At 41.2% G+C, this 26,125-nt stretch overlaps 1 protein-coding gene across 2 annotated transcripts in view; it reads left to right on the forward strand.

The window, feature by feature from the left end:
* Positions 1–18,995, forward strand: part of MCTP2 (multiple C2 and transmembrane domain containing 2) — a 107,943-nt gene extending 88,948 nt beyond the window's left edge. For both annotated transcript variants that reach the window (XM_076347985.1, XM_076347986.1), the window contains 5 exons: positions 431–472; positions 10,989–11,098; positions 13,478–13,587; positions 15,909–16,006; positions 18,271–18,995. In XM_076347985.1, coding sequence (XP_076204100.1) covers positions 431–472; positions 10,989–11,098; positions 13,478–13,587; positions 15,909–16,006; positions 18,271–18,339 — 429 coding nt within the window. In that variant the 3' untranslated portion in view covers positions 18,340–18,995. The remainder of the gene's footprint in view (positions 1–430; positions 473–10,988; positions 11,099–13,477; positions 13,588–15,908; positions 16,007–18,270) is intronic.
* The last annotated feature ends 7,130 nt before the right edge of the window (positions 18,996–26,125 follow it).

Genomic DNA, 26,125 nt, shown 5'->3' on the forward strand with positions numbered 1-26,125 from the left:
CCTAAAGGGAGGGAGCAGTTATTGTAGCAATGAGGATGGAAAAAGTTGAGTACAGAGTCCTCAGCCTTGACACGGCAGCTGGTTCATTTGTCAAACTAAGAACAAAGCTGTTTACAGACAGTAAAAGTCGGCAATGAATTTGAAAGCCTGTTGCCTTCAAACTACTGGACACAGCCACTAATGCTTTATTTAGACTTAAAATTTGTATAGGGTATTGCATGCTTTGTTCAGGATATCACAAAAAAGAAGTCCTTGAATACAAAATGTTATTTCTGAGAGGTGAAAGCGGTGGGGTTTTTTGATGACTTGCAATAGCAGTGGGAGAAAACTGTGTAATGAAATGTTGTGGGAGTATCATAAGCTTTTTGAACATTGCCTGTCACTGAAAAGTAAGTGTACTGTTTTGTAATACGGACATCTGCTTTTGCAGGAGCTTATGGGCTTGGATGAAGATGAGGATGAAGATGATAAGGTAAGCATATCTCACGATTGTGTTAACTAGAATCAGAAGGAACGTGGGAAAGCACAAACCCACCATTCTATCTCCATGAGATCTTCATTTATTATCTGTATTAACTGGGAAAACAATTGTTACCAGTTTGCTGATTGGCAAATTTGAAAGTATGAAAAGATTGGTTTGTATAACGTTCATCAGTGGCGTTACCTACGCAAGACCTCTGAACATTAATTGAATCTGAGCAGTCCCCAGTTTGTGCTTGAAATCGTAACAGGCACGTGTTCTTGTATGTGCACTTATAGGTATGTGTATGGGTGGACGAGGTGCAAAGACATGCATGACTATGTAAAATCCCCCATCACTTCCATTTCGAGTGTTGGATGACATTCTGTACTGATGGCTTTCCCCAGATGATTTGGCATTTCCATTTCTGTAGGCCAGAATTAGTGTGATTTGTGGAGGACTGGTTAGAATTTTCTCAACATTTCTTTGAGAGACTGGGAAAAAAATGGCTTTAGTTCATCGGCTGAAATGTAGAAAGAATTGGAATTGGCAAGGCCGGTTTCTTATTTTATTGGAGCGTACTTATTCTTCTCACTGTGAAAAATTCATTGGATTTTTTTTTTTCAAGTTTATCAAACCACAGTGACAAATGATAAAAGGATTAGAGAGCATGACATATGAAGAAAGATTAAGAGAACTTAATGTATACAGCTTGAAAAAACATAAGTAAGTGAAGGAGGATCTGATAATCTATAAATACTTTAAAGTTAAAAGGTGAGGAATTATTTAACGAGCAACAGCATGCAAAGGAACATTAGCTGTTAGGAAGAAAATGTTCACAAGGCGACGTGAAACTTTCAAATTGCATACTAAGTTAATAACACTCTTCTTGAATATTCTGTGATTTAAGAGTGTTACAGTGAAATTGTTGATCATTGAGAAGTAAATCAATACCACAGTTATCAAGTGCACCTTAACTCTTCTTAGTCACAGACACTAGAATTGAAGCTCCACAGAGTAATTGATGGGAATAGTTATTTAAATTTAACCTGCTCTTCTGTGGTGGTTACATTTTAATGAGCAACCAGAAATCCATCAAAGTTATAAAGTGAACTTTAGACAATATAGTTGAATTACAGGTTTCTTGCAACACACAATAATTGTTTAAATGTTCTCATTTATAATTTACTCTTTGCATCGTAAAATTGGTCAACTAGATGGACCAATATCTGGAACTCATCAGAAGTTGCTAAATGAAAGTTGCATCTTTTTCAAAGGAATACTGTGTATCTCTAAAAGTCGATAATTTCTATTTTGTGGCTACCCAAAACTGGACATCTGTAAATGTTGACCCTACATCTTATTTGTGTGATGCCTAAAGGTGTAAGTTATTCGCTGGAACCAATCCCATTTACTTTCTTCTTTTTTAATATTTCTCTTTTTCGTTTGCAAGTGCTGAGGTGGGGAAAAAAAAAAGTAAAAATGTATTAAGTAGGTATTTAATCCTCTGTTTCTTGTGCTGTGCAACAGCTTCATTGCTGTGAAGCCAAAATATTCTAGGTTACCCTAGATTTAACTCCAGTGACTTTGGTTGTCTCTCTAAATACAACTGGGTCACTTAAATATGGATCTAATCACTTTGCATTTTTGCCACCCCCACCCCCCCTTCACTGTCATTCTCTTTCTTGGTTTCCTTTAACTAAGTATGCAGGTTTGGGAAAACTCCTGAGAGTCAATGTTGAGCTGCTGATGATTTGGCCCTACCATTTTGTAATCGGCATTGCCTCTATCTCCACTTCATACATGGACAGTGACTCTTTGAAATGGAGAGCTGGTAGCACTGGCTAAAGCTACTCAAAGTAGACACCTCCAGCAGGCTTTCTCATCAAGATAACACTTTACATCCTAACATTACAGCAATAACAATTCATAACTTTTATTAATTGATATACTAGTGTTATGGGTCTATGGAATTCTGACACGGAATTACCAGGAGAGAGAATTGCCAGCCACTACATGTGTCCCATGTCAAGTGCTGTGCAGCATTGCCTTAATGGCTTCATCCTGTCCTGGGTATATCTCCTTTGCATCAGTGATGGTCCATGCTTACACTCTGATGACTTGCATCTTTAAGTACATTAGGTTATTCTAAATGACTTTTCCAAGTCTGAGGGTGGCCAATGCTCTCCAGGGAGTGTAAGAAAAATGTAATTTTATGACATTATCTCATGGCAATGTCAACATTTAAACAGACAACTATACTTTAAAAAGAAGTCCGTGTGTTTTTTTTTTCCTCCCTAATACAAGAGCTTCAGCAGTTGAAATCTGCTAGTTGGGTTGTGGTATACGAGGCCACTGTTTCTGTTTCCTATCATTGTGCTGTATCAAAATAATTGCACACATAGCCTTTCTGGGTTCTGCTGCATGTTAGACATAACAGACAATGCTTCTGGGAATTGTAACACACCCTCTAAGAGATTAACTGTTTACAAATTATAAATACACAGACGCTTAGTTCAAAAACCCGAGAGCAGATTAACTCCCTCCACCTAAACTATCTGTCTTAAATGACAGGGCTTAATTGCCAGCTCCCCCTTTCTTTCCCCCTCTCCCCTCCCAAAATACCAGCATGGAGGACTGTAAAAGATAAGAGAGCTCTGTCCCTTTGGCACAAGCTGTTCGGTGGATGAATGCCTTCTCGGATTTGTGCCATCTTGGACACAGAGTTCAGGCTGCGTCGTGTCAGCTCTGGGGTCTGTCAGGCTGTCTGAATAAGGATTGTTTTAAAATTACATCACTGAAACATCTTTCTCCCGCCAGTAGAAAGGTATAGAGAAGTTACATGCATTCCAGAATGTAAGCTGTCTGATCGTTGACCGTTTATTTATTTTACTTTTTTTTTTCCCCTTTTTTGACAACGACTGTAGAGCTTCACAAGCAGTTACCTTGTTGAATGAGTGTATCATAGCACCCGACTGGAAAGAGTCTTGGAGTCTTCTCATGATCTTAAGCTGTCTGGATAAAAGTTTGTATCTCCTCCAAAACAGAAAAAACTTAAATTACTACCATTTCCAGGTCTGGTAATTGATTCAAAAGAAAATCAGAGACAAAACTAAATCAACAACGATTCCTGTGGTGTGTTTTTTTTTTTTTTCTTGGAGGGTTTCTATCCGGTGGTGAGCCAGCGTAGCCCTACTTGGCTAGTGGGATGTAGTAGGGAAGGATCAGATGACACTGTGGCTTTAAGCCAAGTTATTTAGCAACTTCCAAGAAATGTTTAGTATCTCATGTATTGGAAAAAAGACAATTGGGAAAAAATCCCCAAAGAAGAAAAATCCAATGTTTCTACTGTAGGAAATTCTCCGTCAAAAATAGGTACCAAAAATATACAAAGTTTTATGAGCACAGTTCAAAAAGACTCTAGCTGAACAAATTAAAGTCAAATTCATCCAGTAGCAAACAGCTGACATTTTCCATTTGAGTTAGATTCAGCATGTGGAAACCTTCCGTATGGATCTTATTTGTATGGGTGGATTACGATGAAAATTGCATTAATTTTCTCCACAGTAAAGGTCAGTAATTGAAACATGAACCAAGAGTCTATTGTGTAAGATGCTATATCCCCATACTTAGGAAAGGTCATTCAAGACAATATCATCTCATTGTTTTCTTCCCTGAAAGTATAAATAATTTAATTAGTTTTCCTCTTTTCTCTTCAATACAACAATTGCAATATAATATTTCAACATCTCCCATTAAGATTGCTGAAGAGAAATGATGGTAAATACTTGAAAAAAACCCATGATACGCAAGGTATGTTCAGACCAACAAGGAGCACCCACCTTCTCCACAAAATTATGGGCAAGATCATGTCCTAAAAACACCCACAAGGTGTGTTTTTGTGTAGGCGTGGACTCCCTTAAATTGCCACTCTTTCTTCAGTTGGCTCTTTGTGGCTTCTCTCTCACGGCTTCCTAATGAGTCTATGCACAGACCGTGAATATGTTAGTGATGGAGAAGCCTAAGGGACAGATTCTTCTGCTTGCCTGAGCTATGCTCGGTGCAAAGCTGGAGGATGGAACACTTCTAAGCACATATAATCATCTGGTCTTGCAACCATCTTGACTAAAGTGTAATACAAGTTTCCAGGTATCACTTAAGACACAATTATAGCTTCTGTAAGTTTTCTCTAAGCTTCTTATTAGCCCGATCAACTTTTGGTTAAGACAGAGTGCAGGGGTTGCTCTGGCTATGCTTTGCTCTTTGCTTGGGAGCAAGACACTGGAAGATAAATGGTCTGTTGTTATTTCTTATTTACACTGCAGCATTGTTTAGGACTGCTCTTATCCGTAGGCATTCCATAAATTGGCGCAATCCTTGTCCCAGCATCATGACCCACCCATTCATAGGTTTAGGAGTGATGGGAGAGAGGAGTTGCAAGGAGGGACTTGCAGAGGACTTTTGGGTATCCTGGGGACGGTGGTATGGCTCTCCTCATATATAAAACTTAGCAGCCCTATGGCAGTCTAAAATTCTTCCTCTTGCCCTGGAGGAAGGTAAACTAACACTGTAACTTCTCTGAATCTCAAGGAATATTAAGTAGCGCTGGGCAGGCCACTGGACTGAGCACATAAACCTCAGGGAGTTCTTGTCCCTTAAAAATTCCAACTATTTAAAATGTTGTTAAAATTTCTTTTGAATTGGGCAGATGTATGAATAGGTCTATCTTTCTCCTGTACCCCAAACTGCTAAAGATCATTACCTAGATTATAGATGATGATCCAGTAGTTTAAGTCTAATCACCATGCGATTGTTCTTAGGTCTCGTGTATTTCCAGGAGAAAGCCCTTATTTTAGCCAAAGTTGTTTTCTTTCCCCTTCCCTTTTTTAAATCAAAGATGACTGATGACTTTTTATCTCCATTCAGGCTTCTTTCTTGTTGCTTCTTATGCATATGTTCCTCACCTGAATGGTGTTCTATTCTGTTGTGACTACCGGTATTGTTTTAAGACTTTTAGCAATACCACCAGACTTTGGGTTACTTTACATCCCTATGAAAACGTGAACCAGTACAGAAAATGCCTCTTAAACCCCCTGCATTTCACGCCTGTGCAGAGGGAAAGCAACAGAGTTATGACCTAAGCCTCTCCACGTAAGGTTTTTCTTGGGTTGGGCTTAGGACACTTTTGCTGGTCGTCTGTGCATAGATGAGATTGGTCTAATGTAAGCAAAGAAAGCGTAAGCATTGCTTAACAAGGCATGAGGTGGTCATCTTCTGCCTTTTAGCCAGTGGTCTTCCCAGCCTTAGCTGTAGGATGATGTAGCCTGCTGTTAAAATGTGTCCTTTTAAGGCTGATGGTGCTCTCCTTCATATCAGTCTGAAGTAATTCTATTGGGTCTGGTGGAACTATTCCAGATTTCACACCTTTTTAACTGAGAGCATAAATTGACCTGTATGTGTTGCATTTCCTCTATTTGGTAATTATTTCAAGTACACTCAGATCCGCTAAATTTCCACAGCCACAGGCAGGCACATTTGCAGCATGGTGTTAATAAACAAAAAGATCCTGTGATGCACAGTTTCGGGACTGCACGAGGCAATCGCTCAGAGTTTGGCAGCCATCCTCTCTGGGTACCCATCCTCCTGGAAGTGCTGAGAAGCCCTCCTCGACACGCAGCAGACATTGCAGCACAGGGCAAGACAGTGACTCAGCAAGGCAGATTGCTGGGTTCGTTTCAGCTGCCTTTGGCTCCCACTGAAGGCAGGATCCAGTTCAAGGTTGCTGTGGTGACTATTTTCAAAGCTCTGCCTGGAATTCATTTTAGCTACCAAGAGACTGTCTGTCACTCCATGGCTACCACCTCCCACAAGAGCTTCATTCTGCTGCTAGACTGAAGCTGTTAGTGAAGTGTTCCCTGCAGACAATAGAAGCCAGGTTTGCTGTTTATACCCAATAAAATCTTTTTGGTTTCAGAAGTTCTTCATCTACAAGTGTTTTGGCCTTAAGATGTTGTTTGGCACAGGTTTTGCTGGACACCGCTAAGGTTGGTGTTTTGTAGTCTAGCACAGAGCAAGTTGTAAGTGAAATCCAACTTTGGCTAAGTCTGCTTTTCTCTAAATAACTACAGTGTGGGTTTTTTTTTTTAAAAAAACCCAGAATAATAGTGGAGCAAAAAGACATGCATGCCTGAACTTTTTTGCTTTCTTTCCCCTTTCCATCAATCTCCTTTGTTGCTAATACACTGGAGAATTCATATCTGGTACGTGGGATAAATCCTGTAAAACATTGCCCTAATGTGCTTGTAGCAGCAGTGGCATAATGACATAGCTTCTGTAAAAAAGCTAATCCTGAAAGTTAGGCCAGCCCAGGGCTTGGCAGACTAACTCTTTGAATTCCTGAAGATATTAAAGGTTTTCATTCCTGACTTAGTTGCCTGTATCCTGTTTTCTTCCTCCTTTTGCATTAATCCCTATTTATTTTTTCTCCTCCCCTTTTCCTCATCCTTGCCCCCAAGTGTTCCTCGGCTTTATATATTGAGTTTCCCTTAGCATGCCAAAAATCTGCTGATGAATACCACTTGTTTGAAAGTCGCATACAAGATTTCTTTTTGTACGAGTGTTTTATATGAAAACCAAGCGAGCAAGTATTTAGAACTTGCTCGTGACTTCAAGCCTAAGTTTTTAGTTGTGTGCGTACGATATTTGCAGTGTACATCAGAAATACACTTAGAGAACAACATTAAAAGTTGTCTGTGCGTTTGGAGCATTGCTTACTGGTTTGGATGTATCCAGAGGAAAAATATCTGAAGGATAGATTTAAAAAATAGGGAACAGCTTTTTGTAAAGATGAAAGCTATTAATCACTTGAAACAAATGATCACAAGAAGTAGATGATCTCCACCATCCAAGTTTTCAGTTCAGTAACGGATACTTTGCTAGAGCAGAAGCAGTAACTAGTGTATTTGGTCTTTGTTGCAGAGCAGACTGGACTATTGGTAATTTTTGCCTTCAGTCTCTTTCTCCATAGGTCTTATGATTTCCCCGTGCAAGCCCGGCTCTGACCATTGTAGCTTGCCTGTCGTGAGTTGCTGTGTTAATGCTAGAGATGTCCTCTCCTGGCCTGCCCCATATTTCACACACTTTCAAAGTCTTCATCGTTGGAAGTACCTCAATTTTGCAGTCATGTGACAGTTTCTTTTGCAACTGTCCCTGAATGTCTGGGAGCAGCATAACATCGTAGGAAAGGGAAGGAAGATCACAGAGCTGTAGTAACCCTTTGAGTGCGTTTACATGTCCTGTTTATTAGCTGTTACGTATTTCAGAAATAAATCTAGAAGCACCTTTCTTTCAGTATGGAAGAGATTTGGTGTCTTCATTTACAAGTTTAAGTTGATGTACATTAGCTGGACACAAAAGACTTCATTTCTGAATTTGCTGGGTGTGTGTTTTTTTTTCCTTCCCCTGACATGCCTAATCTTTTGTAAAACCCCTTTTGTGTTTTTGTTCAGGCAATTAATGTAGAAATGAAGGTTTCTTAAATCAGGATATGCAAGGAAGATTTGAAGTAACACACTGATTATATAATTAATTCTCAGTTGTAAATTCATTTTGATGGAGTTAATTCTTTCCCAGAGGCTGAAAACTAGTTTTGGTCCACCCACAGTGCTGTAATCAGCTAAGAAAGAAAGAAGAAAAAGGTCTTGAAGGAATGGAAGTTTCACAACTGGTTTTAGGAAAAAAAAAAAGCCAGAAACAGGCAGGATATTTTATTTTTAATTCAAGCAAAAGCTTCTGAGCTGTGATTTTGAACCATGGGTATCCAAATCCTGTTTTCAAGCAGCATAATATGTTGAGTCCAAAAGAAATCGGAAAGGAGTAATACCTGAGGAGGCTGGAGAAAAGTTAGCTGGGTGGTGGGATCTTGCACAGATGGGAAAGTGTGTTTAGTGAAAGATGTATTTAGGATCATTTTTTACATCTTCCACAAATATGGTAACGTTTAAATATAGCTTTCTGTATGGCAGTTGCCATTTACTAATAAATATGGACCAGTGACTGTCGTCTTGATGGACTATGAACTCTCTTACTGCTTCTGACAGTGTTTTGTGAGGTGCTGACTTCAGAAAGCATAAACAGCACTCCAAAACCTAAATAATTTGGAAAATCCTGTTTGTCATACTTCATTTGTCTGCTTCTCTCTTGCTTAACCAGTGACCTAATCATCCTGTCGATGTGTTTAGACTGCAGGTTTCCAGAACAAAACAATAATAACAAAGACAAGACATTGACAAATTTCCAGGATTTTCAAATGATTCTGCACACATATTGCAGTGCATACTGCAAGGGCAGTTGCTAGCCTATTTTCCTTTCCAATAACTGATTTCATTTATGAGGCTTTCTAATCCCAGTCTGTCTCTGCCTTTTCCTTGGTTGGGCATATTTTGTATTATAAATTGAAAACACCATCGTCTAGGGGTGATTTTAGCATGCATGCTAGGTAAGAATGTGCATGCAATTGTCATTATATCCTAGGAACTGGTAGTCTGCTTGGTGGCTGCAGCAGAAGTTATGTTGTATTGGTTAAATGGCATTATCACTACGTTTCTACGCTCAATCGAAGATGTGTAAATGAAGTCAGCATGATGCAGATAGAGCTGACAGATGATCTTCCTTGCAGCTCTGGGTAGCAAGAGTAGGCTTGCCCTGGAATATCACTTTATCTAAAGTGATTTCTTTACCTCTCTGTCTGAATTTGGACAGAATGAAATTCCCACTGGCTGGTTCTCCATGAACCGCTCTCCAACTTCTACTTCCAAGTTTGGTGCAAAAACCCAACTATGGCTAAGGGACTGTTTTGTACCCTTCTAGCGAGTGAATAGTTAAATATAATCTTAATGTGTCATTTACATTTGAGCCTAACAAGGTTATAACTGGAGTTGTGTGAAAATGACTTTTTGGTGCTATTTTCACATAAACTGACTATTTATTTATTTATTTTGTTCTGGGGTTATTTCACACCCCAAGGGTTTCATTTTTGTTGGTTGTTTTATTAATGTAAAAATACTCATTTTCGCACCCAAATGTGTGATTATTTAAAATGCTGCTTCTATTCATTGTGCACTGACTTGCAACCTAAAGGCAAATATTCAAATGTCTGGAGCTTGATAACTCTGTGGTAGTTTTGGCTGACTTTTTAAATTCAAAAATTACTGTGAAGAGAAATGGGCAGTAAGTAATTCAAAGGGTTACAAGGGCTGTACTGTCATGTCTGCCTCTCAGCACCCAAGGGTGGTTCATATGTTATTCTAGCACACAACGACGTAGTGCAGTGCCCTCTCTGATGCGCACAGCAGTGCCAAAAGGCTGCAGCAATGAGCCTTCACCTCTCTGGCCCAGTGCGACTTTAAGTGGCCTCTGACCCTCTCTCCTGCATGGAGGAATAACGTGGGTTCACAACACAGAAGCAGAATTGCAGCAGTGTCTCTGGCCCTTGCTTACTCCCACCCACCCACCCTTTCCCCTGCCCAGGATGGTGAGCACCACGGAGGACATGAATGCAACTTGCGTTTTACCAGCGTCTCCCCTCTCTGGGCACTGACTGGTTAAAACACAAAGTGTCTTTTTTCTAAATTGGGCTGATTTTGGAGAGTCTAAATGTGATGTAAAATCAGTGTCCAGGGCTCTGCATTTTGTAATAAGTGAATGTTTTGCTGATTTCTTGCTAGAATATCTGCAACCACACCAATTTGCATGCCTGTATGTGTGTTAGATTGCTGGCAAAGAAATGCTGAATGCTGATAATTGTATACTGATTTCCAAGGCTGATTTAAGTCATTTTGATTTTTAATTCATTCTGTGCTTCCTTTTTATTTCTGCACATGTGTAGTAATGTCCTGTAATGTTGTTGCCTAAAATAAGCAGTAAGAAATGAAGTTGTGAGATGGCTGCTGTAAAAAGAAAATGACATTTTTTCCTTTGATTCTTTTTTTCCCCCCCCCCAGTAAAAGAATAGATCTCTCTATACAGAATGTTCAAAAAACGTATTCACTGTCTTGCTGCTAATTTATATACAGAAAGCAGCATGGCTGTTGGGAGCCTACAAAGCTCAGAAAAGTGATATTCAGAAGTTCTGCACAAGAATATTCTTGTTCTTGAGAAGCACTGAGCACCCAGCACTCCCCTACAGGTCAACTGGACTCAGGGGTGCTCAGCATCTCTTCTGGTTGGGCATGCAGCTGGGTTCTTCAGTGAAAGCCTGGTTTGAGATCCTGCAGTTGACTTGTGTTGGAAGATGTAGAAGCCTCTGCCCGTGTGCTGAGAAAGAGGAAGAAGAAAATATAGGGAACTATATGTCTTCATGTTAATTGTATGTGATAAACCCAGGGTGTGTGTTCTCTCCTTCCTTCAGTGATATACTTGAGTTCATGGATGCATCAGCAGTACTGGGAATCTTACTTTCTTCACGTGAACATGTTAACAAATACTGAATGTATAAAAAGTTTTGGTTTTCCTTTTTTTTTTTTGTCAGGAATCTGAGAAAAAGGGGTTAATTGACAGAATCCACATGGTCCAAGAGGTCATTGTAGCTGTTCAAAGCATCCTAGAAGAAATAGCATCATTTGGAGAGAGGATTAAAAAGTAAGTCATAAATTTTTCTTGCTTAGCCATGATTTGCAATGAAGCAGAGCCAGGAGGATTAAGGTAAAGTGAATGTCTTGCTCCAAAAATGACTGCAAGGTACAGGAGAACCTGGCCAGTCCCACCACTTCTTCTTCTCTTGGAGTCTTTTACTCCAAAACCCTTTCCAAAGCATAGAGAAGAGAAGCCGCCGTGTGTTCTACTGATGTAGCTCCCACATTTGCCCAGATTTCTGGTCTTGTCTGTTCGTGATGAGGTAGGGAGTTGTGATGCCACACAAAGGAAAATATTGCTTGAAGATGTGAGTGCATTATCCTATATCAGGCATTTCCTTTCTTCATGGAAATTAGGTAGGAATTGATGGTTGATGTTGCCTTTCCCACGCCCTCCCCGCCCTGGCCTGATTACAGGGGTTACCAGTCACTTATTTCCCTGCCCAACGCATTGATGTTCTTCTCTCTTTACCATTTTGAGCTGTCTGCTTCCTGCTGGTGCCACGAGGAAGCCTGAAGGGGGATTTTTGGGCCTCCTCGCAAGGGGAGGCACATAGGGTGTTCCTGACCTTACACAGGAGGGAGGTGAAAAGCCTAAAAAAAAAAAAAAAAAAAAAAAAAAACACCACACAAACTTTTATAACCCAATCTTTACTGGAGTTTAATTGACCCACATTGTTTTCTGTTTTGAACACAGTGATGGTTTGTGATCGAGCCACACTTTAATGAGGAGCTGGGTTCAAGCTAAAAATACAGCAAACGCATGTGCTGTGGTTCCATGCCGGACACCCCAGCTGGGGTGGAAGTGGCCCAAAGATATATTCTGGTCTATGAACAGGGCACTGTTCTGCCCAGCTGCATGGCAGGAAGACTCAGAGTGCTTAAGCACTATTAATTCTTGTATTCATTTTGGTAACAATGGTCTTAAAGAACACATTGGGTATTAATGTGGATGCCCAATGTAATTTCAGAAGAATTCCATTGTAACTCAACAGTAATGTACCATTAAAAAATTGCCACCAAAGTTTTTCTGTAAGTGACAGACTGAATTGTGCTGCAGTTTCCGTCTGTCACTCTAGTTATACAATTATAGGCAGTTTTAATAGATTAACTGAATTGAGCTGTTTTCTATTTTTTTTACTTTAACTTAAGCTACGTTGATTGATAATGATGGGTCCTCTCCCACCTATCTTTACTTAATATTTAATACATCTATTGAAGCTTAAAAGTAATTCTTTTAGCGTCCTATTAATTTTACCTGTCAGGGGAATTTTGTCTTATTTTGTAGCCTGATAAGTGGTCCACGTTCATTCTCTCTTCTTCCTACTCCCCGTCGTCATGATGTGATGAAGTTAGCAGGCAGATTGTATGAAACAGAGATGCCCAGACCCATAAATCCACCTATGGACTAATTGGCATGCGTGTAGTCCAGGTATCTCAATGCTTGGTGCCTGCTGTAGAGATGTATCTTACAAGGGCACAGGGGGACAAAATAACTCCAAAGATGCGTTCGCAATAGCTGCTCACCTTAAGTCCATTGTGGGCTTACGGATGAGTGGTCTGAGTGAGAGGAAGTCCTGTTTTGTGCTACAATGCTGCAAAAGTCTCAACGACTGTAGTAACTGAGCCTCTGGAGAGTGCTCTCCTTGGGAAAAATCTGATGCGGGTTGGTGGTGTGCAGAAGCTTGGACTGCTGCTGGCGTACTGTAGCTTACCCAAGACAGCCTCCTATATACAGCATAGTACAGAATTGTTGAAAGCATAAGGAAATAGAAGCAAATATATAAATATTAAGAGAGATTTATATAGAATATTATTCCCTAATAGTATACAGAGAAATTACTTTAACTGCTCTTTTAAGGTTTAGCATCAGTCATAATTAATCCACTCCAAGTTATTGGCGGGGTTGCGTCTGGCTACCTGCCACATTTGAGTCGTGCACTGACACACATCCAATGTCATCTCCGCTGTGGCCCAGTGGAGAGCCATCTGAGCCGGCTCACCTGCGGCATGGCCTTGTCTCCAGATCAGATAATCCACCCATGAATAATGGAGAGCTGACTGGTGAGCAGAGATGTGTAACAAGTGCGACACGTATAAGAAGAAACAAAAACAACTCGCTACATGCCTAACAACTTCACTGAGCTCCCCAGAGACTATCCTCTCTCTCCTTATCGTGATATCTGCCTCTCAGATATCTCCCTTAATCCGTTATAGCATCCAGATGCAGGAATCTGCTTATCCACCTTCCAAAGGGCCTGCAGTTTACGGTGCATTTGAAAGCGCCGAGCACTGCAAAGAGGTCATTAAATTATTATTGGGTAGCAGAGTACAAGCAGTGTCCAAGAGCAGAAACATTGAGAAGGATTATTGTTTTTCTTTACAGCACGTTCAACTGGACGGTGCCTTTCCTCTCTGTCCTGGCCTGCTTGGTCCTGGCAGCAGCAACAGTCATTTTGTATTTTATACCACTGAGGTACATTGTTTTAATCTGGGGTAAGTACTCCACCGTGTCTCATTTGCATGCAATAAATACAATATATATCTACAGAATGAAATCAAACAAGCTTTAAATGACCTGTTACACAGACAATCAAGTGCTGTTGCTTAGAGGTGAATAAATATGCTATGAACTTGTTAAAATTACCATTTCCCCCCCCCCCCCGGGTGATCTGATGATCTGCTTTTTTTAGGGTTCTTTGTAGGCTTCCAAGAGCACCACAAGACCATTAGTCTAGATAAGCTACTTTCAATATTATTATTATTCTGCAGGAGAGTAATTAGCTTCCTGGTTCTGGAGCCCTCCAGTTGGGAAATGGTAGGGGGTGGGCAAGATGTGTTCGAAGAGCTGGACCACGGAGGCCTGGACTCCGGGAGCCTTTTGGGTCTTAACTCCCCTGCAATCAGGAGGAGCAGCGCGCCCAGTAACCCCATGGTCCAACGGGAGGCACTGAGCATCTCTTTGTATCACGGGTCAGAAAGTATTTGTAGGAAGGTGCATCATGAAGTAAAAGAGGAGCTTTTAAAAATGAAAACTTTCCTGGTGGTGTTATGAAGAAGAGTAAGATGGTCTTTCACAAAAGGAGATGGATTCCAGCTGCTGAAGACTTTCTTCATCGCAAAATGGCCTTCTATCTTATTTCGGCTGATAGCTTTTATCTCAGCCTTGAGGAACGACGGCTGAGAACATAATGCAGGTAATCCTCACCGAACCACTGAAGCTCAGCCCCGGTGCGGCTCTGGGCTGTAGGGAGCCCCTGTCACCCTTCCAGGGCTGAGCCATCTGCTGCTGTCTTGGCTCTCCTGGATGCAGAAAAGGGAGGGAATGAGAAGGTGGCAGTACAAAAAGCCACTCTTGGGCAAAAAAAAAAAAGAAATAAAGGATTAAACCAAACAAAAGAAAGGGCAAAAGGGAAGGAGAGAAATTGCTAGGAGTAAAAAGTTCAGTAACAAAATATTGCTGTTCTTGTATGGAAGACATGGTGAGTACATGAAAACTATACATCCATTCAACATCATCTAGACTGACAGGGCCTTCAAATATGATACATGTTAAACAACTACCCTGTGGCAAGGCCTCAAAAGACCTTATGGTATTTTCTGTTTTTTAAAAATCAGGTACACAGAAAACTGTGTTGACATTTTGCTGCAAGTATATGGTTTAAGAGCTGAATTTCAGACGTGAAGCAGGTACATTTCAGAGAGAGGAGAAGGCTGGAACAGCCATCGCATTTGAAATCACTTTCAGGGAAACTACTATGAGATTTTGGACAGGGGCATGATGAAATTGAGTGCTGTATTGTGATCCTCAGGGCAACCAACATTTGAATATTTTTGCTGTTCTTTAAAATGGGTTAGCCGCTTTTCTTCGTCTAATGATCCTTTGCTCTTTACCACACCTTTACGTAACCACACTACTAGTTGCTGTTTCTTAGTGGGGAAGTGGTGGCAGTAGGGTGTTAAGTGGCTGCATTGGCACAAGGGGAGAGCCTCAGGCCTCTCGCTTTCTCATCCCGGACCGTGCAATAGAGATGGTGCTGGCTGAGGGCTGCTCGTCGCTCCCTTTCCTCAAAGGCAGAAGAAAAGACCTCATGATCTCCGCAGTAACATGAACAATACACTCCTATGGATCTTGTCCCACCAGGGACCACCTCTGATAGCTGAAGCATAACTAAGTCCATGGAGAACACTGGTAGCACTGTTGCTGCAGTGAATAAGCCAAATTATTCACCCTAAGATCAAAATAAAGAAAACCTTGTGATAAGTTTTTAGTTTCCCACAGCATCGTAATACGACCAACTTGTCAAATCTGGTTCTGCAAAGAGAGGACAAGCTATAAGACGTGATGGGGAAGGGAAGCTTTCATTTTCAGAAGAAACGGAAGGAAAAAAGCCTTTATCCTGCCCAATTATTTTCAGAGCCCTGCAGTTCCCTGGGCATGAGGAGAGGGAATGTCTTTGGTCACATAGAATAGCAGATTTAGCAGTAGTCTCAGCTGCAAATTTGTATATTCTCCCCACAGTATCCCCCAGAATGAATGCCTGCTGTTATCTTTTTTTTGCCATGTTGTTGACAACAGATGATACCCAAAGTAGAGAAATACCTTTATAAATAACGCCCTCTACTTCCTCCAGGAGGCACTTGTGAATGATTCCCCATGACGGGGAACATGTGCATGGCTTTAAGTCCGAGGCACTGTTTTCACACTAATTTTTACTTGTGAATTCCTCTTCCCTTTTCCACCTTGCCTGAACAATTTAGGAGGGAGGGAATAGAAAGGGGTTGTATTATTTTGTTTGCTCTTTTTTTTTTTCTAGGCATAAATAAATTTACTAAGAAGCTTAGAAATCCCTACGCCATCGACAATAATGAGCTACTAGATTTCCTCTCCAGGGTACCATCTGATGTTCAAAAGGTAGGTAATGAATGGCCACCGCCAACAGAGGCAACAAGCGGCACTGAGAGCGGCTGGGTGCTCTGCTTGGGGAATACGATGCCAGTGCACTTTTGAATAACGGAGATAAGGAATCGGGAAAATCCACAAAGGGAGGAGGGGGAGGGTGTTAGAAGAGAGGGGAGCCAAAATCCTTTGTCAGAAGGATAAAATGATTGCAGAAAAAATTATCCTGAAAAGACCTACTTAAAAATGATCTGGAAAATCACCCAGCGTGGTTACTGAACTATGGTTTCCGTCACCTTTCTGCTCCAGTATTTGTACGGAGGGAAGAGAAAAATAGTCTTTTTGATAGAGATAACCATCCAAAAGGATTTGCTGAATTCTCCCTTTTCTCAAGATGGAGCTGGGCAGGGGGGGCATTATTTCCGTGACTCTGTTTGCTGTGGTGTTTTTCACATCAGCTGTCCCTCAAAATTCTTCCTCCCCACCCACCTTGAACTCCAGGCCTCCCTTGGACAATGCTCCGTTCGTCTTTTTCTTTAGAGAAAGCCCTGAGATGTGTATAAAATACTCTGCGGTTGATCAGATCAATCTTCTACCATTATGGAATTATAACTTTTAATCTAACCAGAATCTATCCTCCCTCAATTTCAGTCAGTTCTTGTCTTGACAACAACACTGTCTTCAGTAATCTCGCCTATCTTCCTGGAAATTATTTGAACAATAAGTCCTTTAGAATGTCAAGATCTGTTTATTTCTCTTGAAGGAAGGAAAATAGTCTTGCTGGGTAACAAAGCCACACGATATAAAGGATTCTTGCTTTTGTTTTAATCAACTGGAATCCGTCTCCTCAGGCCCTGATCCCGACGCCCTGGGTGCCACTGACATTGTACCTTCCTCTGGCACTTTCACAGCGAGGTGCTGCTCACTGTGGATAAGGGGATCACGATCTCACCTATAGGGATTTTACTCTGCTGGAGACAGAAAAATAGTTGCCCACATGCAGTGTCGAGGCATCTGGTAGAAAGAAGGTTGGAAAAGACTTCTGGTGACATTTATTTCAAGAGGCCACCAGATTGGTTGGTGGCAGCACTAATAACTTGAGAGAAATCTCGCCGTAGACTGGTGGAGGGAAAAAAGCTAAACAGAAATGACCATAGAGACATTAAGCTTCACTGTATTTTTATTTTTTTTGTCATTGCTCTTGTAGAGCACGCAGGATTTGCAGTGATGGTTTGCATATGCCCTTTTAGTGTTTATGTTTAAAGATAAGCTGCTTTTCTATTTATGCTTTATTTAACATTTACATTTATAACATTTCCTTGAATGGTTTCTATCATTTTGGGATCCTTTGAGCTCTCTGAGGAAAATAATAACCATTTTCTATGAGGGAGGAGTGATAAAAGTTCCTAGGATGGGACAAACCTCAGAGTTTTCCACTAGTGCTAAATATAGTGAGCCTGTGTGACAGCCACACACACGCTCTAGTGAAAAGTCATCCGTGGCAGCTCCAGAGCCCCTCTGCTTCATTTTATGTGCTATCAATGCATCAGCATTTCACTGTAGTACCACAATGAGTTAGAAATTACCTCTGTACATTAGCCATTTACAACCCACGTGTTGGACAAAAGGCAGAGGAGGAGTGAAAAAGATGGCACGTTCAGCAAAAGTTTCCTGTGATTTCAATGGGAATACTTTTCTGTAGCACAACAGACAATTTGGAGATTACACCATCCTTGTCAGTTTATCACACATGTTTTAACCATTATATTGTATATGAAATTGTTTTGAAAAGTGGAGGCAGCTTTGTCCAGGTTCTATTTGGGAAAATATTTTCCTTTTTTGAAATGATTAAATATGTCAGCATCCCAAGGTCTGTGTACGGTTTTGACAACTGTCATCTTACTGTGTATTGGGATCCACTTGAATTGAAACTCCTGAGAGAAGTTTATTAGACTTAAAGGTTAATGCCAGAAAGATAAGAAAAACAACTCCCAAACCAAAACAAACCCAAAAGACCTAGCCTACGTTGCTGAAATCAGGTAGAACCCCATGTATCTCATTAGAAAAATCTGCTTTTAATATTTTCGTTTCAAGAAATGATGCATGACTTCTCAAATCCTTCCTGCAATTAATCCCCCATGTTCCTGTGTTTAGAAAATGATTCATTACTTCTGAACCTTCCTTAGTTTCCCTTGGTTTGTCCTCGGGGAGCCATTAACACACACTGTAGTGAGCTAGAGTTACCTAACTGCAAACGTCATGTCTATTTGTTTTTACAGGTGCAGCATGCTGAATTGAAACCATACAGCAGCTCCAGTCCCATTAGGAAGAAGCGGAGTGCGCTGTAGGATGCAGCGTGATTTCGGAATGCAGCATCTCCCTCCGTACCCCCGACGTGTGCACATGCGCTTCCCCCGTCCCCTTCTTCTTGCTTCAGAACAACACTATAATCAGACACAGACTTGTCTTTTTTTGAAGACGTGGTTTTTGAGAAACACCTATCTTTGGTTGTCTTTTTTGGGTTGTCTTTCCGGCATGGAGTCGTAACCCAGAAAAAGAGCAAGGTGGAACATATGAACTAGTTTGTGGGGTGGGGAGGAGAATGGGAGAGGATGGTGCAACTGTACCTTTCTTTTTCTTTCTTTTTTTTTTTTTCCCTTCGATTGCAGGGGCAAGGCTGGATGTGGCAGCACTCCCTGTTTTATGTAGGAAGAGATAATTCCGCTTAGTATAGCAGATCAGCTGAGTTGATGTGAGGAGATGCTCTGAACCAGTTTTTAACATATCCAACAGATTTACATTAAGATATGAAAGCTATTCTTTTCTGAGTTAAATCACTGTGCCTAGAAAGGTTTAAGCTCTGAATTAACGAGTCTTTGATACCCATCTTCTGTTCAAGCAGTGTACATTTTAAAAAGTTTTTTATCATAATTAGCAGAAAGAGCTAGGAGCTCCAACAGTATCTCAATGTTTCATCCAGCACTTGTTGGGTTTTCTTTTTCCTTCCCCCCCCCCCCCCCTTCTGTTTTTAAAGCCCACCCTGCGGTTAACTCTTTGGATACTGGAATCGTCGGAGATCCATTGCTGGCAATGGATGCATGAGAACCTTCTGCCGTGAAAGGATTGAGAGACTGTAGAAAAGCCTAACTCACTGACCTGGAAAGACTCTGTTGACTTGCCTTTTATAATTCCATCTCATCGGATATTTTCAGCATAGCTGTTGTTTTCCTGTCTAAATCCAGAGGGGTCAACACTACAGATCCAAGAGAAAAAACACTTTACAGCCTTAAAGAAACAAGTGCTTGTGCAGAAAGAGAGCACGGTGCCCAAAGACGTGGTTGTGCAATAGTGTGCAGGTTTTGGTCCACCACTGATGTCTCACTGGAGTCTTTCCTGGTGGTTCGCAAGGAGAGGATCAGAAAGTGAAGTCATACGGAAACTGAGCAATGAAGAGACGGGAGAAAGGACCCCATTTTCTATTCTGAGGAGAATGTGATTTCTTGCTTGCTTACCAATCTTTTAGCTATTGTGCTTTTGCTTTATAAAATTCAGATAACCAGCATTATCCATGTTGTTTGACTGGGGAAACTGAAACACAGAATCATACGTAAACCTGCTTAATTTTGGTGAGAGTGTAGCCCTCGGTCCTTTAGGTGCTGTAGGACGTTGTGGGAGCCACTTGCCACCACAAGTCATTGGTAGCACAAGAGCTGAAGTTGCTTCTTGTGATTCCCAGGCATGGGTTACCACCACCATCCCCTGGGGTAGTTCACAGTACAAAGAAATAGAGAACCCCGAGAGACAGGTTTCTTTTTAACAAAAGAAGACTTTGGAAGTCATCTAATTAAAGGTAAAACGGGTAAAACCTTGCTTATGGTTCGGCAATCCAAATGGAGTCGTGCCGTGTGTTCAGTAATGCAGTCTTGTGGGCCTGTTGCATGAGTTTGAAGAAGGAAAACTAACACCAGAGTATCTTCCACTGGATTATTAGCAAGATTCAGTGATTTTTAAAGAAGTTTATTTTTCAGAGTAACGAGCCTCGCTGTGCCTTTGAATAAGGAGAGGCACGTTTTCATAGACTTGATTGGATAAAGAAGGTATTTTGCTCATGCAAAGCTGTATGTAGCTGCAAATGGAAAGATAGAAAAAAAATTATCCTGGCTTAAAAAGCCACAAAAATGCCTCTTTGTGTGCACATGTGCTTGTGTACCCATGCATATACAGAGTTGTGTGTAAAGAAGAGTACATGTATAATGTATTTATAGGCAAGTGGGGGGGGGGGGGAAGGGAATGGGTGAATATACAGATTTAAAAACCTTGAAAATGTTTATGAAAAATGCCAAAGATTCTAAAGCTTATCATCTTGCGTCTGTTCTTCTTCATTTTGTATCTTTCCCGGCATGTCTTTCTGGCTGAGCCAGATCTCTGCATGATTTGATTTACTTCAAGTTAATGAAGCTGGTTGGAAAGAACCTTGTAGAAATTATAAAATCTCCAGTAAATCTCCTTCTTCTACATACAATAGTTGTCCATGGACCCCTTTTGTTAAACCAGTTTCTCAGTCTTCTGTGTAAACAATGCCTCATTGTCTCGCTTTAAACTATCATCTGGTTTATCATACTGTAGTCTTGTCATTTTGTAAGGACCAAAGTCAGACATATTTAAGCAGGCATGTGAGAGCTGATCGTTGATTTGAGTGAAAACATTCAACTGCAGGAAAAATTGTTTATTTATTCAGAAGTTGGGACTGATACTTCAATAGTGGTTTTTTTTTTTCCCCCCTATAGATTTTTCCACGTGGAACTGATTTCTGTTCAGGAGACAGGGTGATGTCTTTTTTTTTTTTTTTTTTTTTTTTACATGTAGATATGTCGTGTTTCAGAATAATTTGTGTTAGATTGTTATGCTGGAGACATGCCAAATGAGGGGGTTTGGATGGTCCAGTACCTATATATGTTGTAATGAGCTCTTTGTTTTGATAAATGCTGTTTGAAATGCAATAAATATTTGAGGTTAAGCTGATGCTTTTAATTTATCTGGATTAGGAGATACGTTTCCCATTCTTTGCAAAATGCTTACTGTGCTATAATTCTTAGTATCTGACTAGGTAAGCAAGCACATCGCTTGACAGTGCAGTGTAACAACTAACGCTGGAGGTTACTTGTCATGGAGGCTGCGGCAGGAGAGGTGGTAAAGCCTTACCCTACCTGCTTACAACTCTTTAGCAGGATTTCCTAGCCCCTACCTAAAGCAAAGGAGGGTTATGTGCATTTACTGCACACTCCAGTAATCAAACTCTTTATTCAGACTTCTCATTTGATTTTTAAAGCAAGAACATTAGTTGATATGTATCTCTGTGTGTCCATTTGCCCATGCAAATTATTGTTTTTTACATTGTTAAACTATTCAGTGTATAGCATGGAAATTATAAACTTGTATTTTTAATTTAAGGTAGTCATTTCAGTGCAACAATATGTACATTTGCAGACTAAAGTCTCTAAGGCCAGAAGGCATTCAGAAATTTAAATCTAACTATGGGTCTTTTGGATGACTCTGGATTACAGAATCATGGAGATATCGGAATATGACTAAAAATGTCCGCTACCTGTACATTGTGTAAATAACTGGAGTTGACATATATGTGCAAATGAGATACGTACTCATGTTTGCCCAAACATAAGCTGCTTCTGCAGGTTGGTTTCTTGAGTAATCATGAATAGGGCTGAGGACTCAGCTCCCCTATGGATCACTGTCAGTAAAACTCAGTCACTGAAATGCACCTCGTGGAAAGCAAGCAGACAACTGAGTAAAGCAAAGTCGGTGGAAATGTCACGCACCTTTTCTTTATTTCCGCTTGCAAAGCTCCGATTTTAACCTTCAGCCGTAGCTGTTCCTCCCTCTGCTTCCCCCGCAGTCCTCTCCCGAGCCACCCACAAAGCGGTGGAGAGCTGGGGCTCTGCCCTGCTGACCTGGGGCTCCCAACGGAGAGCGCTGCCCAGCAGACCAGCCACCCTGCGCCCGTTTGCATCGGGAGGGGAAAGTGCTTGTCCCCTAGAAATTAGACTGGCTGCTGCTAATTCACTGCCCAGGGTAAGAGTACTAACAACTCCCGGAATTGGGCTGTCCCACTAGAAAACAGAGGCTTGCTATTTAATTTCCTGTACTCTACATGGGGCTACATTTTATTTTATTTTTTTAATTTGGAGGGCCTGATCCTGCAGGCATTACCACAAGTGGAACTGGAGTTACTTTCCCATCAGACCAGTAGGTTCACACCAGGAAGGAATTTGGCGGCTCTGATGTGTTAAGAAAAAAATCGACAAAATATGTTCTAATCAAACCTTAACCTTTAGATTTTCCATCCTTTAAACTAAGCTGATAGACTGTTTGGGAAATGTTAGCTTTGACTTTAGAGACTATGGCACGTGTTAGAAGTGAATCCTGTTCTGACTTAATATTGTACGTGTATTTTATCTGTACAGCTACATGTGTCAGGGCCCTGGTGCATCTACCCCTTCAAATCACACAAGGACATGATAAGAACATCTGCTTTTTAGCATCCTTAAAGTTAGCAGCTCAGAAGGAAGCTGAGATACTACAAATGATTGTTAATCTGCTGTATTGCAGATGGAGTGTTTTAACTTACCCCAATTTAAGAATGATTAAGCCAGGTGAAATTCCATCATTTTGGGACAAAGTATCTGCCTGACAGTTTATCAGTGGGGAAGACCCTCAGCAGCAACAGCACTCATCTAGTTCAAGGAACATGTGAGCAAAAGATATGTTTATGATTAATGTAAATATTCACAAGCATTTAGAAATAATGTTGGAGTGAAAATACAGCCTCTTGAGATTATAGCATTTTTAATCTACTTTCCTCTGTGATGCTTTGACTTAAAACAGTGTAGCATTTCAAGAGAATTTAGAAGGTCATTTTGTTTTGAATAAAAGACGTGCTTTTCTGACATGAATCATAAAACTGAGCATGGGGAAAGCAGGAGGTGGCATTCAGGTCTCGGTGTTTGCAACAGCGGCAGCACCTGGGCAGGCATGAGTTCAAGTTCTCAGCGTGGTTTTAACCTGAGGCCTGCTGATTCTTGTTAAATTTTACGTGAAGGAACGTTGCCAATCAGTTCCTGAGTGTTGGATTGAACACCTGCGATTTCCCTCTTGGCTGAACAAGAGGCATATGCCTCTTACAGGGGAAGAAAGCAAGAGCTAGAAGACATGCTGGTGTAAACTTCTTTTGTGCTGATGTCCTAGTGCAACCAGCCTACTAACCTCTTGAGGACTTCTTTGCAGAAGGAAAGTAGGACAGGCTCATAGACTGGGCACATACATCTGGTTCTGGGTCTTCCCAGGGCCAACCATGGTCAGACTTAGATGGTCAACAGATTGTGCCTCGCACTAGGGCTCATTGGCTGCTTAGAATGGCTCCATGAAGCCATGTGCTCACAGCTAGTGCATTTAAAGAGTGGCCTTCAGCCCATGAAGGAAGGATAAGGCACTGGGCTTCAATGATTTGAGTGGTAGATGGATGGGTATGAGTAGGGAATCTGTGCTAGAGACTAATTCCCAAGGGAATCTGGGGCTGCTTAGCTAGGGATTTCTCTTCTACACCTGATTTGTTGTGATCAAATTTCTAGCAGATGAATGAAGAATTTTTCTGCCTAAAGACTTGGGACTTAGACTTCCAAATGCATGGTCTCCTTCAGAGAAGTGAAAAAGCCTGCCCACCAGTATTGCTACAGTGATTTCAAAGATGCTGGCAACTACTTCAGTTGTATCCTCAATAGAGGTAAGTGAATAAAAGGATTTTGTCTTAGTGACACTGCCCTTTATTCCTACTATGGGTATTTTTTTTAAGGAGATCACCTGAAAAGAAGCGTAACAAAATGCATTATTTTTATTTCTTGAGCAAATACTTGCTGCTACTCCTATTCTAGCTACTGTATGTGGAAGATGGAATTTGACTGCTTCTAAGGTCCCGAGTCTGTGCATAGCAAAACCATATATTATTCACTTGCTCAGTACCGCCATCTCCCAAAGTAGAGTAAATATCTTGCCTTCATTTTCAAGTGGAGATGCACAGTGGAAAGAGCATATGTTCCTATAGACAAAAAAAGACTGTTAGTTTCGTTGACTTGTGTACTAAATTTTGCTTTGATCATGGCTGTCTGATTTCTCCCTCCACCTTCTGTCTGCCCGTGGTCAGCTCACTCCACAGAGTGAGTATCTGGAGCAGCACAGCAGCTACAACCGTAGAAGAAGGGGCAGGGAGGGGGGGAAGTCTCCCTCCATCTCTGGCAAGAGACAATTTTACTGAAAGTCAATGCCATTCCCTTGCATTTATCACTGCCACTCTTGCTCTGCATATTTTTGGTATTCGCCATGCATTGTTAGCAGTGATTGTCATGTAATTAAATCACTGCTCATCACAAGAGCCTATTTTTATGCTGAGATAAGCATCAGAAGTCTGCTGCAGCGTCCCCCAGATCAATAAAGATGTTCCCTGTAGGATTACAAATAGTCTGGGGTTGTACAGGGCACTAGAATTAATTAGGAATGATTTCTCTTTTTCTTTCTTCTTTCAATACATTTTTAATTGTTTATCCATTTTCGATGGGCTTGTTTTTAACTCTACCATGATGGTCCAGATGCTTCTGTTCAGACCTTTTGAGTATGATATGATACGAATTTGGGCAATACCATTTGCTGTAAGCAGTCACTATTATCATCATCTTTCCACAGTCATGTGCAACTATTGCTTCAAAATACGTTTCTGAATGACATATTTGCATCTCGGGCTTTGCACTTGAGATTATAGTTAAATGGGTTTATTAAGTGGTTGAACTTGGAGATCCAAATACAATGCATAACCTTCAGGTGCTATCCTGAAGGTTTTGGTATTTTGATTGGAAGACCAGAGGGCAAGTGGAGAAACTTGAGCCACTTACTGAGGAAGCATTCGCCCAAGGTCGCAGAGCAAGTCTGTGACAAAAAAAGGACTAACACCCTGGATTATTGTCGTTTATACTTTCCTATCCTCAGCTGTCCACTTCCCTTTGCCTTGTCTTTAAATTTTCTCCTACTCATGTGCCAAACCGCTTTTATCACCTTCCATGAGGCATTGATCCAACGTCAGGATCTGCTGCTCCTCCCTGCCTGCTGACCTGTCCTACCCACAGGGAAGTCCAGGATTAGCAGCAGCCCCGTGTCAGAGTCCTGCTGAGAGAAGTGTGTGCAGGCCCCAGGAAAGCCCCTCGAGTCCCATTGTTTGCTGTAGAGGGTAAGAGCAGGTAAAAGTTGCAACAGATCATGAAGGATAGGATTACTCAAAAGAGCTCTTTAAAAAGAGGCTAACTGGAACAAAGTCAATTAAGGTGTGTGTCTGGGAGCAGGATAAACTAGAAACACAGTGTTGAAATTATATAGTATTGACCAGGTACGCGAATAGAGGCTGTGGACTGTGTGTAGGACACTACAGTGAGACAGAAGTTTCTGGAGAGTTTCTAAAAACAGAGTGGTGGTATCCACAAATGGATGAGGAAGGTGAAGGTCTTCATTTTCACTGCCCTTCAGTCAAATGGCTGAGTGCCATGTCCTTCTTGCCCAGCATCATCAGAAATGGAAATGGCTTCTTCAGCTGTGCTGGGGAGGGGAGTGTTTGCTCTCTCAAAGGCTCAGGGAAAAGGTAAATTCCTTGTAGGGAGAAGAAGCAGTGTCAGGATTCCTGTAGGGAAATATAGCCCCTTTCTTTACATGAAAAAGAAATTAACAGTTGAGTGTTGTTCTTCATGAGCTGCACCTGAAGTGCACTGAGGTCAACTGCCTGCTGAGCTCAAAGGCTTTGGATCAGTCTGGCTACCTCTATGAAAGGGATAAATAGTGGCCAAATTTGCTGCTGATAAACTAGGGGCACCTAATGCAGAGAGGATGGTGATGCCCTGGAAGAGCTCTCCTAAATGCAACATGGTGCTCCTTGGAAATGATCCTTCTAATTGTGTCGTACCCACTGCCAAACGAGGGAGGAGCAGCAAATGTTGCCGTAAGCAGCTCTCACCTGATTGTGCATGCTCCATGTTCATGTCAGCTTGGAGGAGAGGGCTGGAGCTTGCGCTCTGCTCTCAGTTG

The sequence above is a fragment of the Aptenodytes patagonicus genome, chromosome 10 (assembly GCF_965638725.1).
Source record: "Aptenodytes patagonicus chromosome 10, bAptPat1.pri.cur, whole genome shotgun sequence".
Classification (NCBI taxonomy): Eukaryota; Metazoa; Chordata; class Aves; order Sphenisciformes; family Spheniscidae; genus Aptenodytes; species Aptenodytes patagonicus.